We start from the raw sequence: 18,231 nt of genomic DNA, 5'->3' as shown, positions 1-18,231 counted from the left end.
CCCCGCCCCCCCCCCCCCAGTTGCAGCTTTGGACTGCTTACCATCCAATTAGAACATTCCTCTTAATCTCTCACTATACTCCAAGTTCCTGAAGAGAAATAAATCCAGCAAGATACATATATACATGTATACCTCTATATATGCATATGTGTATATAATATGCATTAATGTATATATATAACATATTATATATAATATATGTATATATTATTTTCTTCATGAGAAATCTCTTATTTATTCATTAATATACAATTTCTTTTAGATTTATGATGAGAAATTGCCTGGTAGAGTCACTGAAGACAAGCAGCCCCAACATGCATCATGTGGGAAAAGGAAAGTCAGTAAAGCTAGTGATATTATTTGGTCTACATCTGAGGGACTGGCGAGAGAGGAGTTAATTTCAGATCTTGTTTTGCACAGAGGAAGCTGAGCTGATATGTCCCAGATCAAGCAGTTAGGAAGGCAAGAGGACCGGATTCCTCCTGCTGCTAAATTTTGTGCTGTTGGATTTGAGTCAGTGCCCACCCATACATTTTAGGGCAGTCTGTGGCATACTCATTCAAATGGCAACATCCAAAACCACTTGTACAGAACAGTGACAGGTCCATCTTGACCCATAGTATAAAACATCACATTGATCTCCAAAACCGGGTAGCCTGTATTTACCAGGCTAAGTGTGCTACACAGTAGCAGGCACTGGGAAGCCACACGTTAAGTCTGCTTTCTAATAAATGCTTGCCCCGTACCTGCTTTGCATCCTTGGCCCAAGATGTGCAGTCTCATCCCCGGAAATAGCTCCAAGAATGATGTGGGCTTTTTTTCTCCCATCAGATAAGGTCCCAGGGGTGTGGATTCTGTTCTGTACTTTTCTTGATCTGAGTTAGAGGACAAAGGAGAGGCGCATGCGCATATCAGCACGATCATTTTATAATTATAAGCAAACTCTCAGGTGTCTCTTCACTCCTGTTATCAGAAATCTTCAGTTACTGGAATTTCTTTATATTTGCTTTTGGCTAAATAGATCACAAGATGACCTTGACAGTGCTACTTCATGACTTATCAGAAGAACTGGGCCAATGGGAAGCTAACTCAGTAAAACTCACCACAACTTAAATTGAATTTTGATTAATATATATATGTTATATATATTATAACTATTATATAATACTATTATATATTATTATAATATATAATATATAACTATCATATATAATACTAATATATATACTATTTTATATATATCTAAAATTGTGTGTGTGTGTGTGTGCGCGCACGCACGCACACACACACACACACACACACACTCACACACACACACACACACATTTTATGGCTAGCATGCACAGAGTAGTTGATACATAGCAGATGTCCTTCCTTTCTCTACTCCATTCCTTTTATGTCCTAAATTCAGTGACTGTATATGCAGGTTTCTTACTGGAGATCCAGTTATTTTTCTATCTTTTATTTTTCCATCCATGTGCAAATAGTATCATTACATAAATTGCTCTGGTACTGTAGTTTTATAAGTCTTTGCATTTGATGGTATTAGATCTTCTGGATTTGCTATTTGAACTATATATAGTAATTGCTAATACGCTTGTCTTTGTAATGTTTATATCTGATAACATTTGAATCACTTTACATTCATGTCTAATATCCACAGCTCAGTGAGATAGAAGGTGCTGTCTTTTTATTTTAATGAGAAAAGTAAGATTCAGTACAATCATAGAGCACTCAAGATCCTGTTGCTACTCAGTGGTGATGCCAGGATTGGTACGCAGACCAACCTCCTGTAGTCCCTCTGGCCTTCTGGATCCACAGTCTTCATGACTGGGGCACAACCTCAGGAAATTTTGGGGGAAGTAAGTGTCTTGCTGTGCTGTGTGTCTCTATTTTCAACACAAACACTGGTTTACTATTTCTGTCCTTTTTCTCCAGACCCTGGAGAAAGGCGCACAAGGAAAGTGAACGGTGAAGCATTGGATTCACTGCAGTCTCTGTCTACTTATTGTAGATTTCATACTCTTTTCAGGTTTGGTAGATGGTAAACGGAGCAAATAGAGCTCTATTCAAGCTGCCTCAGGAGCTGTGAAGTGCTGAGAAAGTTTAAAGCCTCTGATTCTGTGCAGTGGTGGTGGGCTAGTTGTTCTGCTTTGGCTGAACTTATGGGAATGAGGGAAGTGCAAGGTTATGGCCCTGGCTCTCCTCACCTTGCCTACATACAAAAGGTTCTGAACTTTAAGCATCTTCCCACACTGTGCTGCTCTGTACAATCAAATAGCATAGCCTTCTAGGTCTAAAAATAGAAAACCCAAGGTCCTCTGGGGAACAGCAAGAAGACATCCTGCAAAGATACACACACACACACACTCACACACACACATATGTACACATACATACACACACACACACACATCTTAAAACTCATAAATGTATAATCTGGGCTTATAGTAGAACCACACATAGTGTTAATGTGAGTTTCTGGGCCATGGGTAGCTGCTGACATTTTGTGACTGCTCTGCAATTGTCACGAGTTAAATTCTTTTGAGTGTAAATGACTTATCACCTCTCCCTTGTAATTCATAATTTTACAGCAAAATGCCATATGTCGTAGCCCTATTTATTAATCTTTCAAAATGCCCAGTTTCAAAGATGATTGCTAGTCAAATGGCTCCCAGTGTCACGCTAGAAATAGTATAATTTTCCCAATGCTTCCAAAACCCATGCCTCCAAGGTACTGCAAATGGGTTTAAAGACTCTCTTTGCATAACTTGGGTCATAGAGAGCTTTTTAGCATCTTAAAAATTACATGTGTCTCAGAAAATTACCATGATAGAGCAAAATTGGTCTATACTTGCCCGTGTCTTCTTGTTATCTCATCTTTAGTCAGCTACTTTTCTTTTCTAATGGTCTACATTAGGTGGTATGAATCGGTTAAAAGGGTATAAAAACAGCTAGCAATTTTCTTATGAAGAATAAATGCTAGCACAGAAAACATTAAGCTAAACCAGAAAATGCCACATTGATGCTTTAACACCTTAAGATGCACAGATGGAATGTGTAGCCATCTCGTCTCTAGACAGAGAGATAGGAACTGTGATGTTTGGTACAGGCATTAGAGAGTAAGTTATTAAAATAAAATTCACAATCTCACGTGCACATATGTTTTGTGTGTGTGTGTGTGTGTCTGTGTGTGTCTCATACACAGACACACACACACAGAGAGAGAGAGAGAGAGAAAGAGAGAGAGAGAGAGAGAGAGAGAGAGAGAGAGAGAGAGAGAAATGGGATTTTGGAGTTAGCAATGTATTACCTTATCTCATATATAAGTATATTTTCAATGAGATCTCAGAAGTGGCTTTTAAGCTCACAGGACATTTTCAGAACCAGTTATACCTTCCTGCTCATAGTATATTCACTACAGTACACAGGACACTATTTTATGACACCCTCATGACAATATGGGTTTCATCTCATATTATCCAATAGAAAATAAGAATGCATCTACTTTGGCAGATGTTGCTGGTTTGGATGACTTTTGTATTCTATGTGTTATTGTACTGAGGCTAAGTCCCTAGTGTAACTAAGGCGAACTTTGAAGAAATGGAGCCTAGTCAGTCATTGGGAGCATTGCTGTGGTTAGGATTATCACTGGTTTTCTCTTATATGAATAGGTTGTTAGAAAAACAAATTTGCTTTCATGTCCTAGGATGAAATTTCTCATTCTAACAAACATTCCCAAATTTTTTCCATCTTCATGTAGACAAAAGACCTTAGGGGTATCAGATGTTAGCACAATGTTCTTGGACCCTTAAAACAGTGAGTTGTATAAACATCCACTCTATACAAAGCCTCCAGCCTCCAGCATTTTCTTATAGCAATAGCAAATGGGATAATTCTGCTAAATAAGTGTGTCACATTCTTACTTTATTTTTAGAACTTACATGTGTAGATTACTTATAAATGAATTAGATGTTAGCAAATTAACATTCTAACTTAACCCTGGAAATATCTTTATATTCCAAACTAAAAAGACCAATGAGTCAATTCTCTTGTACAAAATGGAATCTCACTGAGATAAAAATAGTGTGCTTAAGAACAATTTGGCTTTAAAAATGTCGTACTATTTTTGTCTCATTGAATGCTTCTCTAAATTTCATTTATAAAACCATTGCCTGCTGCTTCAATTTTTTTATTCAATAGGTCTTGCTATTTTCTTTTAAAGACAATAATAAACTCACTCTCCTTATAATTTTTTAAATCTCTGTTTTAAAGACTGTTCTTGAGACCCAGCCCTTCCTTGTGATTATTCACAAACTCTTTTGTGTGTGGGCCTTGGGCATCTATACCATGACTGATGCATTTGATAATCTTCTTGATCCAAACTACATTGAGCTTCCTCTTGTGGTTACCACCCCTACCCCTCAGTGACCTGATAGAATTCGTTTTAGTGTTGCATGGGAGAAGAGTGTAGAGTAGATCACAAGAAGACTTTCCTCTGTAACCAGCTGATACAGCTAGGAATTAATTGAACCTCAGTAGTTTAACTTAAACCATCTGTTATCATGGAGTTGTGGATGGACTGCTTTACCTTTCTGACAGCTCTTGTCTTCAAGTGTATAGAGTATTCCAGTGGATGCAGTGATAGCTAATCTCTTTGGCCATGTGACACACCATGGAAAGAGGGAACCTTAGCTGAAGAATTGTCTCCATCAAGATTGGCCTATAGACATGTCTGTGGGAACATTTTACTGATTGCTATTTGATATAGAAGATCCAGCCCACTGTGGGCATCACCAGACTTAGGCAGATGGACGTTGGCTGTATAATAAAGGTAGCTGATCAGGAATAGGTCAGCGAGCAGGCCAGCAAGCTTTGTTCTATAGTTTCAAGCTCCTGTCTTGAACTTCTGTTGTGGCTTCCCTGGATGATAGACTGAAACCTGTAAAATGAAATAAGCCCTTTCCTCCCCTAACTTATTTTTGGTTATAGTATTTATCTACAGCAATACAAAGCAAACTAAGACAGACTCTTGACTGTCTGTATTTGGAAGCTTTAGAGAAAAATCTCTACTACTAAATACTTTGTTTGTTTTCTAATATGGAAAGATCCTTAAAGAGTGACATGTCCATAGAAGTCCTATAGTTGTTTCTCATGTATCATGTGATAGGCTAACTTGCCCCTGATTTGTTGTCTGCCTACTCTTCAGTGAAAGGGGCAAGTCTTGAAGAGTCATAGGATGAAGTGTGTATGATGGTAAACACTTGTGTTCCCAAGAGGCCGAGTTAAGAAGACCATGAGTGGGAGGGCATCCTGAGGAACCTTGCAGGACCCCGCCTCAAACAAAGCAGACTAGAACAAAACAGAAGTGTAAAGCAGTGGCAGTGCAGTCCTTTCATGGAGAGTCTGAGCACACTGACTGCAGACTTGGAAGAAAGAAACACTGGATTCTGTTCCTGGCCCTTCACTGAAGGGCACTTAACTCCATGACTCCTTAGATTTCTGTGTGCAGATTGTAGGAGTATCTTCAGGTGGGAAAATCTGAACTAAGCGTTCACAGCCCAGTGAACAGCCTTTATTTGTGAAATTTCACCTTTGAGATCTCAATACTCCCACCGGTTTTAACACAATCAGTAAGGTTATTGACTCCACTCCCTCCATATCTACTGGAACCCGAGGGCTAATCCTCAGCGACTTAGCACTTTCTCATCACTAGCATTGTTGGAGTCTTGTATGCAGCTATGGGGTGATAGTGAAACAGTAAAGAATGTACACCAAACTCTTCACCGTATGCTTTACAGAATGATTTAATTTAGTGATCTTGACCTTCATATGGTTACATGTCACCGTTGATGTAACAGGCTCCAGGATCTTAACCACCTGAGGATATCATCATGTGAGGAAACATCAAATTTGATGTTTTTATGCAAATATGTTTGACCAGAACACTTGTCCTCAATGCATCCTGCACATTTTCTTATTACTATTCAAGGGCGTCCTAAACTTTAACTTTCCATATGAATAACTATATGTCTAAGCATAGTTTATACGATGTAAAAACAGTGATTTAAGCACAGAATTCCAGAGGAATGGTGTAAGTTGTTATAGTGTCTCCACAGTGGCACCAAGAGCTCTTTTTAATTATCTAGGTTATAGCCCTCATTATTTGGCTGATAAAAGGGTTGTAGAAGCACAGTCATCATTTTACATTCCAGACACAAAAGAATTAAAAGAATTAAACTAGGAAAGAAGGAACAAAGGAGGCTAAGCTAGTTGAGCCTCCCTCCTCTTTCTTTGCTGTAAAATCTACTAAGAAATGTCTACCTTTCTGTTATTGGTCATGATTTGTTCATGTGACTTCTCTTAGTTCACAGAGCCTGCGGCTTTCATTGTTATCAAGATCACAATTGGGTTTCTGTTTACATGGACCTAAATTTTGAGTTTCTTCCTCTCTCTCTTTCTTTCTTTCTTTCTTTCTTTCTTTCTTTCTTTCTTTCTTTCTTTCTTTCTTTCTTTCTTTCTTTCTTTCTTTCTTTCTTTCTTTCTTTCTTTCTTTCTTTCTTTCTTATTCAATAGTTTTATTTTCCCAAATATACAGTTGTTCATGCATCTTCACTAGTAGCTGGGGTGTCTCCACCCTTTGTGTTTCTGGTGTAAATTACTTGGGCTCTGCTCTTTGAAGCCAGCTTGATAAGTCCTTTACTATTTAGCTCCTGAAGGGCTTCCCTGGCCAAGGAACATTGAATCTTGAGTCTCTCAGAGACCACAGCTGGAGTAATAAGTTTATTGTTGGGAACTTCCTTACAGAGTTTGCTATATGTAGCTTTGTCAAACAGGACGAGATTGTTCAGCTTCTCCTAAACTTTGCCTTTGGACCACTTCTTTTTAGCCTTGCCACCAGATTATTTACTGGATCTTTGTCTTTTTTGGCTGACTTTCCAGAATCTTTCTTCTTGTTCTTGTCTTTGAGCAGCATGGTGAAACTCAGAGAGTAGCGGGGATCACTGCAGCCTCACTAAGATGTCTGAAAAAAAAGGCTTGAGTTTCTTGAAATATATCAATCATATGAATTCATCCAGAGGAACCTTCACTGGTGACCAACTACCTGGGGGTACCTTGGTATTTGGGAGCCACTGAGAGGAGCTTTGTAGAACAAAAACTTGAAACTAGGTTGTGATTTTCTTAGTACTCAGGAGAGTTGTCGACATGCAGTTGACTCAGACCCAGAGAAAAGAGAGGGAAGACTCAGAAAACAGTGTCCCTGATAACCTGAAATCTTCTCAAACTGTGAATAGCAGGGCACAAGCAGAGGGATAATAGCCTTGAAATGTGACTTACACATTCAATGTAGACTACCTTGCAAGACTTTACTTTATAAATATATGATGAAGAAAGAAGTTATCGCTTTAGAATTGTACTTGGGAGATTCAGCAGAAGCAGTTAACCAACAAACACATATACAGAGGAAGAGCACTACAGAGCAGCAATGATGGGCTGTGGAGTTCTTTCTTCCCAGGTTTTCATCCTGGAACTATAATGTGTGATCCATGTATAGTGGTCTAAATGAGAATGGCCTATATACACTCATATATGTGACTGTTTGGTCCTCAGTTGGTAGAATTATTCTGGAAGGATTAGGAGGTGTGGCCATTTTGGAAGAGGTATGTTCTTGGCTTTGAGGTTTCAAAAGCCCAAACTATTCTCAGTTTGCTCTCCCTAATTCCAATGTGCAGATCAGGGTGTGAGCACTCAGTGACTGCTCCAACACCATGCCTGCCTGCCTGCCTGCCTCCCCCATGCTCCCCGCCATCATGGTCACAGACTTACTCTCTGAAACTCTTAAGTCCCCATCCAGTTCTTTCCCCTACAACTTACCTTGATTATGGTGTTTTTTGACGGCAATAGAAAAGTAATGAAGACACCATGCACATCTCATCTTTCTGAATCTCCTATGCCTTATCTTTCAAAAAAGAAAAAAATGGGAAAAGAAAAAAAAACCTAATACACTTGCCATGTGCTTGCGCATTACTGATTATAGCAGACAAAACCTCCATCCAGTACTTGACCCACAGTGGTAGAATTGCTAGTTTTAGTACTGTGATGACAGGCATGTGTTTCTAACCGGCGGGCACTAACTGTGCACTTGCCGCGGAACCCCACTGCATTGCAGGCCATGCTCCTGGCTCTTGTTGAAGGAGGTGTACAGGAGGTCCAGTGAGCTACAAGGAGAAATCAATTTTCTAAGCAGCGGCCACCAGGAAATTCCCTGTGCTCTTAATGTCAGCGAAGACTGGAAACCTACTGCTAGGTCAGTTAAATTGTAGGTTTCACATGCTTACTAAGGACCACCTACAAAAACAGCTCAGGATGGAAGGCTTTGTTTCTACAACTTTTGCCTTCCTCATATATAAAATGAATATACTCATAATGTCCACCTCCCTGGCTTATTACAAAGAGAGTGGCTGTGGAGTCTGGCTCATAATGCGCGTCCGTCTAGCAAATACTGCCTATTATGAGCTTCTTTCCTCTTTCCACCCAACCAAAAACAGGGCTCATGGGTTTTGGAGCTGTCTCAGCTCCAGTAATGATATAAAAATTTAACTAGGGCATAAAGTACACATATAATCACAATAGGTCCAAAAATGATTCTGTGATAATGTGATTAATAACGAGTTCTCGGATCGTAATAGCATCTTAAGTTGCTTCTGTAGACTTGTAAATTTCATAGGCTCCAATGCTTATGAAACTGAGGCTGGCGGCTCATTGCCAGGGCAGCCAACTGCACACTGCCTGTACTGGTGTTGTACACTCCCTAAATAGCTTTGTGTCTCAGGTCAAAACTTCACATTTGCTGGAGTCTCTCTGGGCTGAAGAGACTTTACTTGTGTGTTCTTACTTTTCATTGCTGAGATGTGAACAAGCTTGACAAGGAAATCGAGGAAAGTCCTTGAAACGGTGTGCTGGTATCTGAGACTTGTGGCCCGCACCTCTCTCCATGCCCCTGGTAACGTTTATCTTTTCCAGGGCAGACTGTCTATGAATTGTGCCAGGTGCTCTCCCCTCTAAAGCCTGGGAAGAAAGGAGAGTAATTTTCATTACTGCTTTTTAGTTAAACTACAAGCTGAGAAACTGAAAGTAACATGTCCCTGCTTGGCATGGACTAGACAGAACTCCAAATCTTTGCTTCTGGGTCCATTCTGCATGACTGCATCTCAGGTCACCTCTGTCTTTATGCTGTCTGGAGACACTGGCATTTGTATATCTTCATATCAAGTTGTCCTTTCAGAAGAAGTGAGCTGTATAAATATACACCCAGTTTCTTTAGATGCCCAGAAGCTCTACACTCACTCATAGGCCAGTGGATGGGTGGGGTTGACATATAGCAATTGTGCTGGAGCAGAGCATACTCATTCTAGGAGTGCTAGGGTTCACAACCAGTGTGGTGTGGCACCAAATGTGATGTGGTTATTCATATGCCTGGCAAGAAGCAGGAGTTCTCTGGTATAAACTCCATTCCTAACCTTCCCCATTTCTCCCCTCCTGAATTTACAAAGCCTAAAATTCTATCACCTCAGATCGTGAACCTTATCCAACCTCTGAAGAGAGTTCAATAAAATAGAAGCATGTAGTTTCAGCATGTATAACAGCACTCATTATAGTTAGTGTGCATGCGTGCATGTTTAAACCTTGGAGTGTGTGTGTGTGTGTGTGTGTGTGTGTGTGTGTGTGTGGGTGGTGTGACTGGTCACAAATCTGAGTGAACTGGCCTGAACTCTATCACATCCTCCTCTATGACACGGGTAGTAAGAAATTCTTCAGTGATCAGACAAGTTGTAATATTTATTAAAGGACTGTATTAGGGGGCTGGGGAGATTTCTCAATAGTAGGAGTACTTATTGCTCTTCATGAGGACCCAGGATCTGTTTCCAGCATCCAAATGGCAGTTCATGACTGTCTGTAACTCCAGTTCCACATCTGGCTCCCTCTTCTAGCCTTTATGGGCACCAGACTCTCATACATAGGGTACTTACGTACATACAGGATGAAACACTCAGACACATAAAAAATAAACCTTGTTTTTTAAAGGACTGTAAGGGTACAAGCTTGGAACATTGCTGTACTCTTGTAAGGATGAGGATGTGAGGACGGGCTTAGGGCAAGGGGGTGGGAAGCAGGTCTGGAGGAAGGGACGGAGGTGGCTAACCTGGATCTTTCCCAAGGAAGCTCTCTGTAGCTGGGCTTGCAAACAGTCTAAGCTAATTTCCTGGCTGGCAGTGAGAGCTGGACCTCGCAGCATTCAGAGCCTTTGGGTTGCTTTGACCTCCAGCCATCTGTGCCTGGCCGGTAAAGTTAAATGGTCAGTGGCATCAGATGGCGAATAATCACCACCGGTCTCTGCTCACTGCCCCTGTAAGAGGGGGAAAATGCCCCTGGAGAAATAATCATAGATGGCTATTTTCAAAGTTGGAATTAATTGTATATTCAGGAAAGTCCATCTTCTGCCAATTACTCTATTAGGGTGATGATGGTATTGTGCCTCAGAGAACAGCGGGAATAGTTTCTCAAAGGTCACCTGCCTCAGCACTCCTGGAACATAGCCCTTGGGGTCACACTCTCCAGTGGATTAGCAACTGACATTTTACAGTCAAAGTGTATGCCTAAGAATAGGTTTGACCCTCTGACCGTAAGCTTTTAAGAGTGGGAGCTGTCCTTTGGTGACTTTTTAAAATTACTCTCCCCCAGGGTCACATAATCTTAAATATGTCCCTTTGTCTCTGTGGACACCAACTGTGAGCTCGATCACACATTCCACTCTACTAACGCGTCTGCCTCTGTTCCCATCTCTTCCCTCCAGCTAGTGAGACCTGCAACGACTTTCACCCGATGTTCTTCACCCATGACAGATCGTTTGAGGAATTCTTCTGCATTTGTATCCAACTCCTGAACAAAACATGGAAGGAAATGAGAGCAACGTCTGAAGACTTCAACAAGGTAGGGGGTGTGGTCGCCTGCCATCTGACAGGTCTGGGGCTCATGCCTCAGATGTGGTATACTATGTTCCCTCAACTGTGTGTAGAAGTGGTGGTCAAGGGAAGAGAAGGAAAAGGGTGTAATTTTAAATCACATCAAAAATGGAAGTAACCACTAGGTATGGGCTTGCGGTAACTTTGGTCCCTTTGTCGCAGCCAAGGCTACCAACAGAGATCCTTTCTGGAGAAACTCTCATGGGGAGTTTTTCCTTTGTGGTTTTGGTATGGAATGCTTTGTCACTGGTTTGGGGCTATTAAATAAGGTATCATCCCTCCACCTGTGTAGAAGACAGTGCAGAGCCAGCCAATACAATCCAGGAGATGACTGTATGGTCCATTGGTATGTTTGTGAAGTATGGAAACCTTAAGGTCATATGTCTGCTTCTATGTCCAAATAAGAATTATTTCTATAGTGAAGGCGCTCTCTCTCTCTCTCTCTCTCTCTCGCTCTCTCTCTCTCTCTCTCTCTCTCGCTCTCTCTCTCTCTCGTAGGGTTATATGCACCATTTCAGAGGACAGATTGCAGGAATAATTGGTTTTCTGCTTTAGTCGTGTTGGTCCCAGGACTTGAACTCAGGTTGGTAGGCTTAGTGGCAGGCGCTTTTACCCTATCAGTCACCTCACCAGCGTTTGTTTGTCTGTTCTTCCATTGTCATTACTTGAAGGAATATGACTTTCCTGTTTCCATGGGTGTGAGAATTTCTGAGCCAACTTAGAGGAGTTCGAAACAGAGTCCCTGCTTTTAGAGATAAAGAACATATTTCTCCTTGCAACAGACATATATAACAGTAATGGCTAATTATGTCTAACTTTAGGGTCTAGACAGGTGTAGTTCAGCCTATAACAGTTGTAACATGATTCTAAACAAGGTTCTGGCCCATTGCCTAAACCCACTCTCCTGGTCCTAAGGATCATAACTATCTAAGAATTTGGTGTGCTATTTCTGTGGCCTTGGTGTATAACATCTAAACTCCTAAGTACATTTGCCTTCCTGTCACCTTCTGTCTGAATGTTTGTCACCTCTATTTTGTTTTGTTTCCTAGGTCTAGTTTGTGTAATCTTTAACCACTAATGGTTGAAAAGAAAGGAAAGCAGGAAACGGTTAAAGCCTGAGTCTAGCACTGACCTGGCATAGTTACCTCACCCACGGGCCATTTCCCTCTACCTACCATCTTTCCAAAGTGCCTCCGGTTGAGCCCTGATCAGCAAGGTGCATTTGTCTGAGCATCATTGTCTGAGGAGGCGTGATTCAAAGAAGGCTGAGGAGGAAAGAAGCCATTAATTCACTCGCAATCACAGCCACAGCCTCCTCTGTGTGCTTCACTTGATTATGAGAGACTTTGCTATTCAGGTGCAAATCACCCCAGAGAAAGGAGGCCTTCCCCACTCAAGCTGCAAGAGGAGACTTAAATCAATAGCCTTTCAAAGTGGCTGTGGCCACTCTGCCCTGGATCAGCTTGACTCTTCCTGTGCTGTGGGGGACAGCCATCCAAGTCTCTGCATTCTGTGTTAGGACACTCGCTCCTCATGGAAGTGCACCTCACCATCTGTGATGTATATTAACATTGGTTTAAGAATTAGTGTTAGAGAGGGGTCAAGCATGGAAAAGACAACGAATTTTAATTCCCCATAATGTTCTGGTTTTTTCCCTGCTTATTAAAGAAATATATATTTCAAGATCAATGCCTAAACACATATATGAATTTATTAAACAATGAATAAACTGAAACATAGATATAGATAAGTAGTAAATAGCATGTGTATTCATTTTCTATTCCTACTGCCACAAATGATTGCAGAATTAGTAGCTTAAGCAATGCAAATTTCTTATCTGACTGTTCCATAATTCAGAAGCTAACAGTGTCTCATTGGACCACAGTGAAGGCTTCAGCAGAACGATGTTTCTATCTGAGCGTTCTAGGGGAGAATTTGTTGCCTCCCAGTCTTCAGCTTCTATAGAGGCTGCTATATTCTTTGACTTGCACCCTGTTTCTCTCTCTCTGAGGCCAGCAGTCGTGGGTCTAGTCCTCTCTGATGCCATCCCACCCCTCAGATGTCTTCTTTAAAGTTTCCCAAGATTGTTTGGAATTTGGATAATCCAGGATAATAATGTCCCTGTGTAAGGTTGGCAAAAAGCAACTTAATTCTACTGGTAATCTAAATCACACTTTGCTGTGTAGCAGTTACAAGTCTTATATGGGCCTCCTTGGAGGGCATTTTGCTGACCATCATAGTCTATATTTTATTTGTGTATGCTTTATCTTTAAGCATCAATAACAACTTTTAATACAGTATTGACAGATAAGACCTTTGCTTGCTATTTTACTGGTAGGCATGATTCCAGAGTTCTGCTGAGGGCTACTTAAGCTCAATACAGACATGTTTTTGTCCCGTTTCCCTTGTGTCCCTATTCTGCATGCAGTAGCCTTTTTACTTTGGGGGCAAAAAGAAAGGCGACAAGGAGTGTGCAGTATGAGTGCCACTACCACAATTCCATGCAGCCCTTCCATCTTTTATTTCTTTTTTTCTTGCTTCCTGCCTATCAACCACTGTGCTGCTTTTACTCAATAATAAATGGAGGCAGAGAGAAGTGCTGAAATTGAAATCAGTTCACTTTTCTTCTTGTTATTAACTTGGTAGCAGAGGAGATTGAATTTAGGAGCAAATGTGGGCTTGGAGTTACCGGTAGATTTAAATGATTTCATGTTTCCGAGACTGTCTAAATTGGAATTCAGGAATAAGTTAAAAGAACCCAACATGAAACACCATTGCATTTGAAATATTTTGGCTATTGTCTCAGGCTCTGGTCGGTTTGTACACAACATGGAAAAGGAGATCGAATTGCTTACTTCAAAGCCACTAATTCAAACTTTTAATTTCACCAACATACCACATGCTAGCAGAGGCAGGACCAGCTCCTGCTACCCACCTGACTTGAGCTTCGGTGTGAAGGTATCAGGAATGTGCTAGTTATAGTTAACGTCGCTACTTAACACCGCTGCCGGAGGAAGGCATTTGGAAAAGCAGCTGTCTACTGCACTTCCAGTCTTGAGGAGCAGCAGATGGAAGGTTTTCTTATTTATGTAAGAGAAGAAGAATTGGGGGTGATTAAAATATTTATTCTTTGGAAAGAACTTTTACTTTTTCAATATAGCAGTCTACAGAATAATTCCTGATTCTGGCCATTGAGTTTGTATTCCATGTTTTGCCTTTTATTACCAATATTTTCGAACATGCATTATTCACTTGTAGGGTGTCAGGGAAGAGCTAAGCTGCTGGCGGTTACCTCCCCACACAAGCGGCCCAGCTGCCATGTGAGGGCTTCACTTACGGTTCTTCGCTTACGGAATCTTATTTTATGCTTGTATTGGTAGTTGTCTCACTTTAATTATTCTGACAAGGGTTTGCAAGTAGAACGTGGATCGATGCGGCATTATTCCGCACCCGTGGGTACATTTGGAGCATGTGGGGCCTCTTAGCCCACTGAGCAGTTGAACCACACACCAGTGAAAGCGTGGGCTGGGAAAAAGCTACCTCTGAATTGTTTTCATGAAGTTAGACTTGCTTACTAAAGGTGATTCGTCAAGTGGGATTTCCACCTGTTGATATATGCCACACATATGTCCAACTAATATAGACTGCCTGCATTGATATATGCCACACATATTGCCAACTAATATAGATTGCTTGCGTTGATATATGCCATACATATTTCCAATTAATATAGACAGTGTCTATTTGTCAAAAATTCCGTGCCTGAAAGTTAACAAAATATAAAAATGGAAATGCTATCTCATCCTCTCTTATTGGTGATGCTATACTAATTGAAGTCATAATTATAAACATATGCTGGGAAAGATTTACATGCAGATGTTATGTGGCTTTTTAAAAAGAAATCATAGGATAAATCTCATCTACAAACATGGGTAAACAGCTTTTTTTTTTTTTTTTTTTTTTTTATTATTCGATATAATTTATTTACATTTCAAATGATTTCCCCTTTTCTAGCCCCCCCACTCCCCGAAAGTCCCGCAAGCCCCCTTCTCTTCCCCTGTCCTCCCACCCACCCCTTCCCACTTCCCCGTTCTGGTTTTGCTGAATACTGTTTCACTGAGTCTTTCCAGAACCAGGGGCCACTCCTCCTTTCTTCTTGTACCTCATTTGATGTGTGGATTATGTTTTGGGTATTCCAGTTTTCTAGGTTAATATCCACTTATTAGTGAGTGCATACCATGATTCACCTTTTGAGTCTGGGTTACCTCACTTAGTATGATATTCTCTAGCTCCATCCATTTGCCTAAGAATTTCATGAATTCATTGTTTCTAATGGCTGAATAGTACTCCATTGTGTAGATATACCACATTTTTGGTAAACAGCTTTTTGAGGTTCATTCTAAGTATATCATGTTAAAATGGTGGTGAATGGTGAAGATATGCATGAACCGTACACTAAGTTCTGAACAGAACAACTAACCTAACAGTGGCAAAATTACACTGACACTGAGTTCAGCAATTTGTTCTCAAGCAGCTTTATGAGCTGATTTGGTTCCCCACATCGACACATCATGAGGGCAGCCTAAGAGAAAACCAGCAGGTCTCATCGCTCCTGTGTCCCTGGGTTGAAAAGAACTAAGGCCACTCCGAAGGCTGACTACTTGGTCAGACTTGTTTAGTGCTAATCAGGCCATTCTAAGGACCATCAACTACCTGTTTTTATGGTATTGATGGCACTATCAAAATCAACATTATAAACGGAGATGACACAACTTTGCATGTTTCAATGTAATAAAATGGAAGTGACAATTTTAAAAGTGTGTAAACAAGGCCTTACTGTGAAATAAGTAATAGAGCTATTTTGGAATTTTATCCAACAGCAAAGTAAGCCTAGGCACACTTTGCTAGGGTTTGAAATCTTAGGGTCGAAGATGAAAACTTGTGGATGCTTTAAATATCAGAGACCACGGTGGGACAACCAGGTCGGGCAAAGCAGCTGCCCCATGGCCAAGCTGTGTGCATCATCTGTGTCAAAGGGAGAAAACCCCAGTTAGGAAGAATTGGAGAATGGACTAGAAGGAAACATCCTTAGAAAAACGCTGAAGAGGAGGCACAGAAACTAATGGATTTTCGGTGTGGCATAAAACGGAATGGTGTTTAAAATGAAAAAGCCAGCAAATGCCTGAGCTCAAAGGGAAGGCTTACTTTTCCCGTGGCTTTTGGCTTGCTGACTTTCAGTGTGTGCTTTGCAGAAGACAATTGTATATTCAGAAGTCCTCCCCCCAGCCCTGCTCAGCCCACTCTTCAGGTTCACTGAGCCAGCCTATGGAATGAAAGGTAGTCTGTAACTCTCGTCATGAATAAACATGAAGCTCCGCATTTGCATGAGGCAGGTGACTGTAAAATATCTTGCAGCAAGTAATGAAAGGAAGCTTTGTGTGTCAGTGCCCAGGGGGAGCTGAGAAGACTCAGAGTTGTTTATCTTCATTAGAATTCCATCTAGTGCTGCTGTTATTGATCTGAACTGGACCTGGTGTGGCTAATAAAGTAGGTGTACATTTTAATTGAAACATGAATATTTAAGTAAGGAGCTGTCTTTTAAAGAAACCCTGTGTCATGCAGGGAGATTATGTATTATTTTATCTGTCCAGGCTATTAACAAGTATTTATTCAAAAGCCTTCTCATCTGCCACAATAGGTTTGTAGGTTTGCAGTATAGACAGATAGCCTCTAGAACCAAATGCATTGTAATAAAGAGATGTTTTTTTCCTTTAATGTTTCCCAATGAACAGGGGCGAGTGGATTCCTGTGCTTATCTTGGTCAGCTGCTAATTTGAGGTAGTGTTGGGCTTTGTTCATGGTCCTTGCCACTTTTTATTAGACTGTCCTCATCAGTCACAATTACACTGTCTTAGGACAGCAGGAAGACCAAGAGTGACTTTGCTAACTTTGGTTTGATACAAAGCATTGGTTGAAATAGACTGTAGGGCATTTGCTTCATAAAAAAGAAAGTGTTGATAGCAGCTGACATGAGGCTGCCTGAGTCAGGCAGGCAACAGCAGTGTGGAGCTGTGTTTTGCAACCTCCTTTGGTTATGCCCTTGTAAGACTTTTTAGATCATTTCCCTTCCCTAATCATCTTTTCTCCTGAAATTGTTATTACAGAAATACTGAGTCTTATGTATTGGTACCCAACATAGATTTTCTTTTTTTTTCTTTTTTTTAATATTTTTATTTTCTATATTCTTTGTTTACATTCCAAATGATTTCCCCTTTCCCAGATCCCCCCTCCCCATATGTCCCATAAACCTTCTTCTCTCCATCCATTCTCCAATCACCTCCCTCCGTTTTCTCTGCCCTTATATTCCCCTCCAATGCTAGATCAATCCTTTCCAGGATCAGGACCCTCTCCGTACTTCTTCATGGGAGTCATTTGTTATACGATTTGTGCCTTGGGTATTCAGGGCTTCTGAACTAATTAATATCCACTTATCAGAGATTGCATTCCATGTGTATTCTTTTGTGATTGGGTTACCTCACTTAGGATGATATTTTCCAGATCAAACCATTTGCCTAAACATTTTGTGAATTCATTGTTTCTAATTGCTGAGTAGTATTCCATTGTGTAAATATACCACATATTCTGTATCCATTCCTCCTTTGAGGGACATCTGGGTTCTTTCCAGCTTCTGGCTATTATAAATAAGGCTGCTATGAACATAATGGAGCATGTGTCTTGCTGGGGAATCCTTTGAGTATATGCCCAGGAGTGGTATAGCAGGGTCCTCCGGAAGTGTCATGTCCAGTTTTCTGAGGAACCGCCAGACTGATTTCCAAAGTGGTTGCATCATCTTACAGCCCCACCAGCAGTGGAGGAGTGTTCCTCTTTCTCCACATCCTCACCAACACCTGCTGTCTCCTGAGTTTTTGACCTTAGCCATTATGACTGGCCAACATAGATTTTCAAATATCAATAATATATATATATATATATATATATATATTCCTGCCTTGTATAGAGAACCATTCAGATTTGGCTTGGTCACAATGGGAATTTGAGCACAGTGGAAACATATTCCTGAGTGCAGGGGCTTTCCTTTAAGGTTGCTGATACTGGAAGTTTCCTTTTTCCCAGCTTATCTCCCAATGTACTACATGTGGCCCAGTGCCAGACATGGTGGTGACGAAAAAGCCCAGCTCCTCCTTCC

The 18,231-nt window shown here is 40.8% G+C and overlaps 1 protein-coding gene and 1 pseudogene across 2 annotated transcripts in view; one reads left to right on the top strand and one right to left on the bottom strand.

Annotated features, from left to right (window-relative positions):
• The window catches only part of Elmo1 (engulfment and cell motility 1), a 516,925-nt gene that overhangs the window by 347,641 nt on the left and 151,053 nt on the right, over positions 1-18,231 (top strand). For both annotated transcript variants that reach the window (XM_052156292.1, XM_052156291.1), the window contains exon 16: positions 10,856-10,992. In XM_052156292.1, the coding sequence (XP_052012252.1) occupies positions 10,856-10,992 (137 nt within the window). The remainder of the gene's footprint in view (positions 1-10,855; positions 10,993-18,231) is intronic.
• LOC127665179 (40S ribosomal protein S25-like) lies at positions 6,603-6,976 on the bottom strand (annotated as a pseudogene).

This window comes from Apodemus sylvaticus, chromosome 14 (assembly GCF_947179515.1).
Source record: "Apodemus sylvaticus chromosome 14, mApoSyl1.1, whole genome shotgun sequence".
Classification (NCBI taxonomy): Eukaryota; Metazoa; Chordata; class Mammalia; order Rodentia; family Muridae; genus Apodemus; species Apodemus sylvaticus.
The sequence above is the reverse complement of the archived record's forward strand: the minus strand, read 5'-3'. Positions and strand labels throughout refer to the sequence as shown.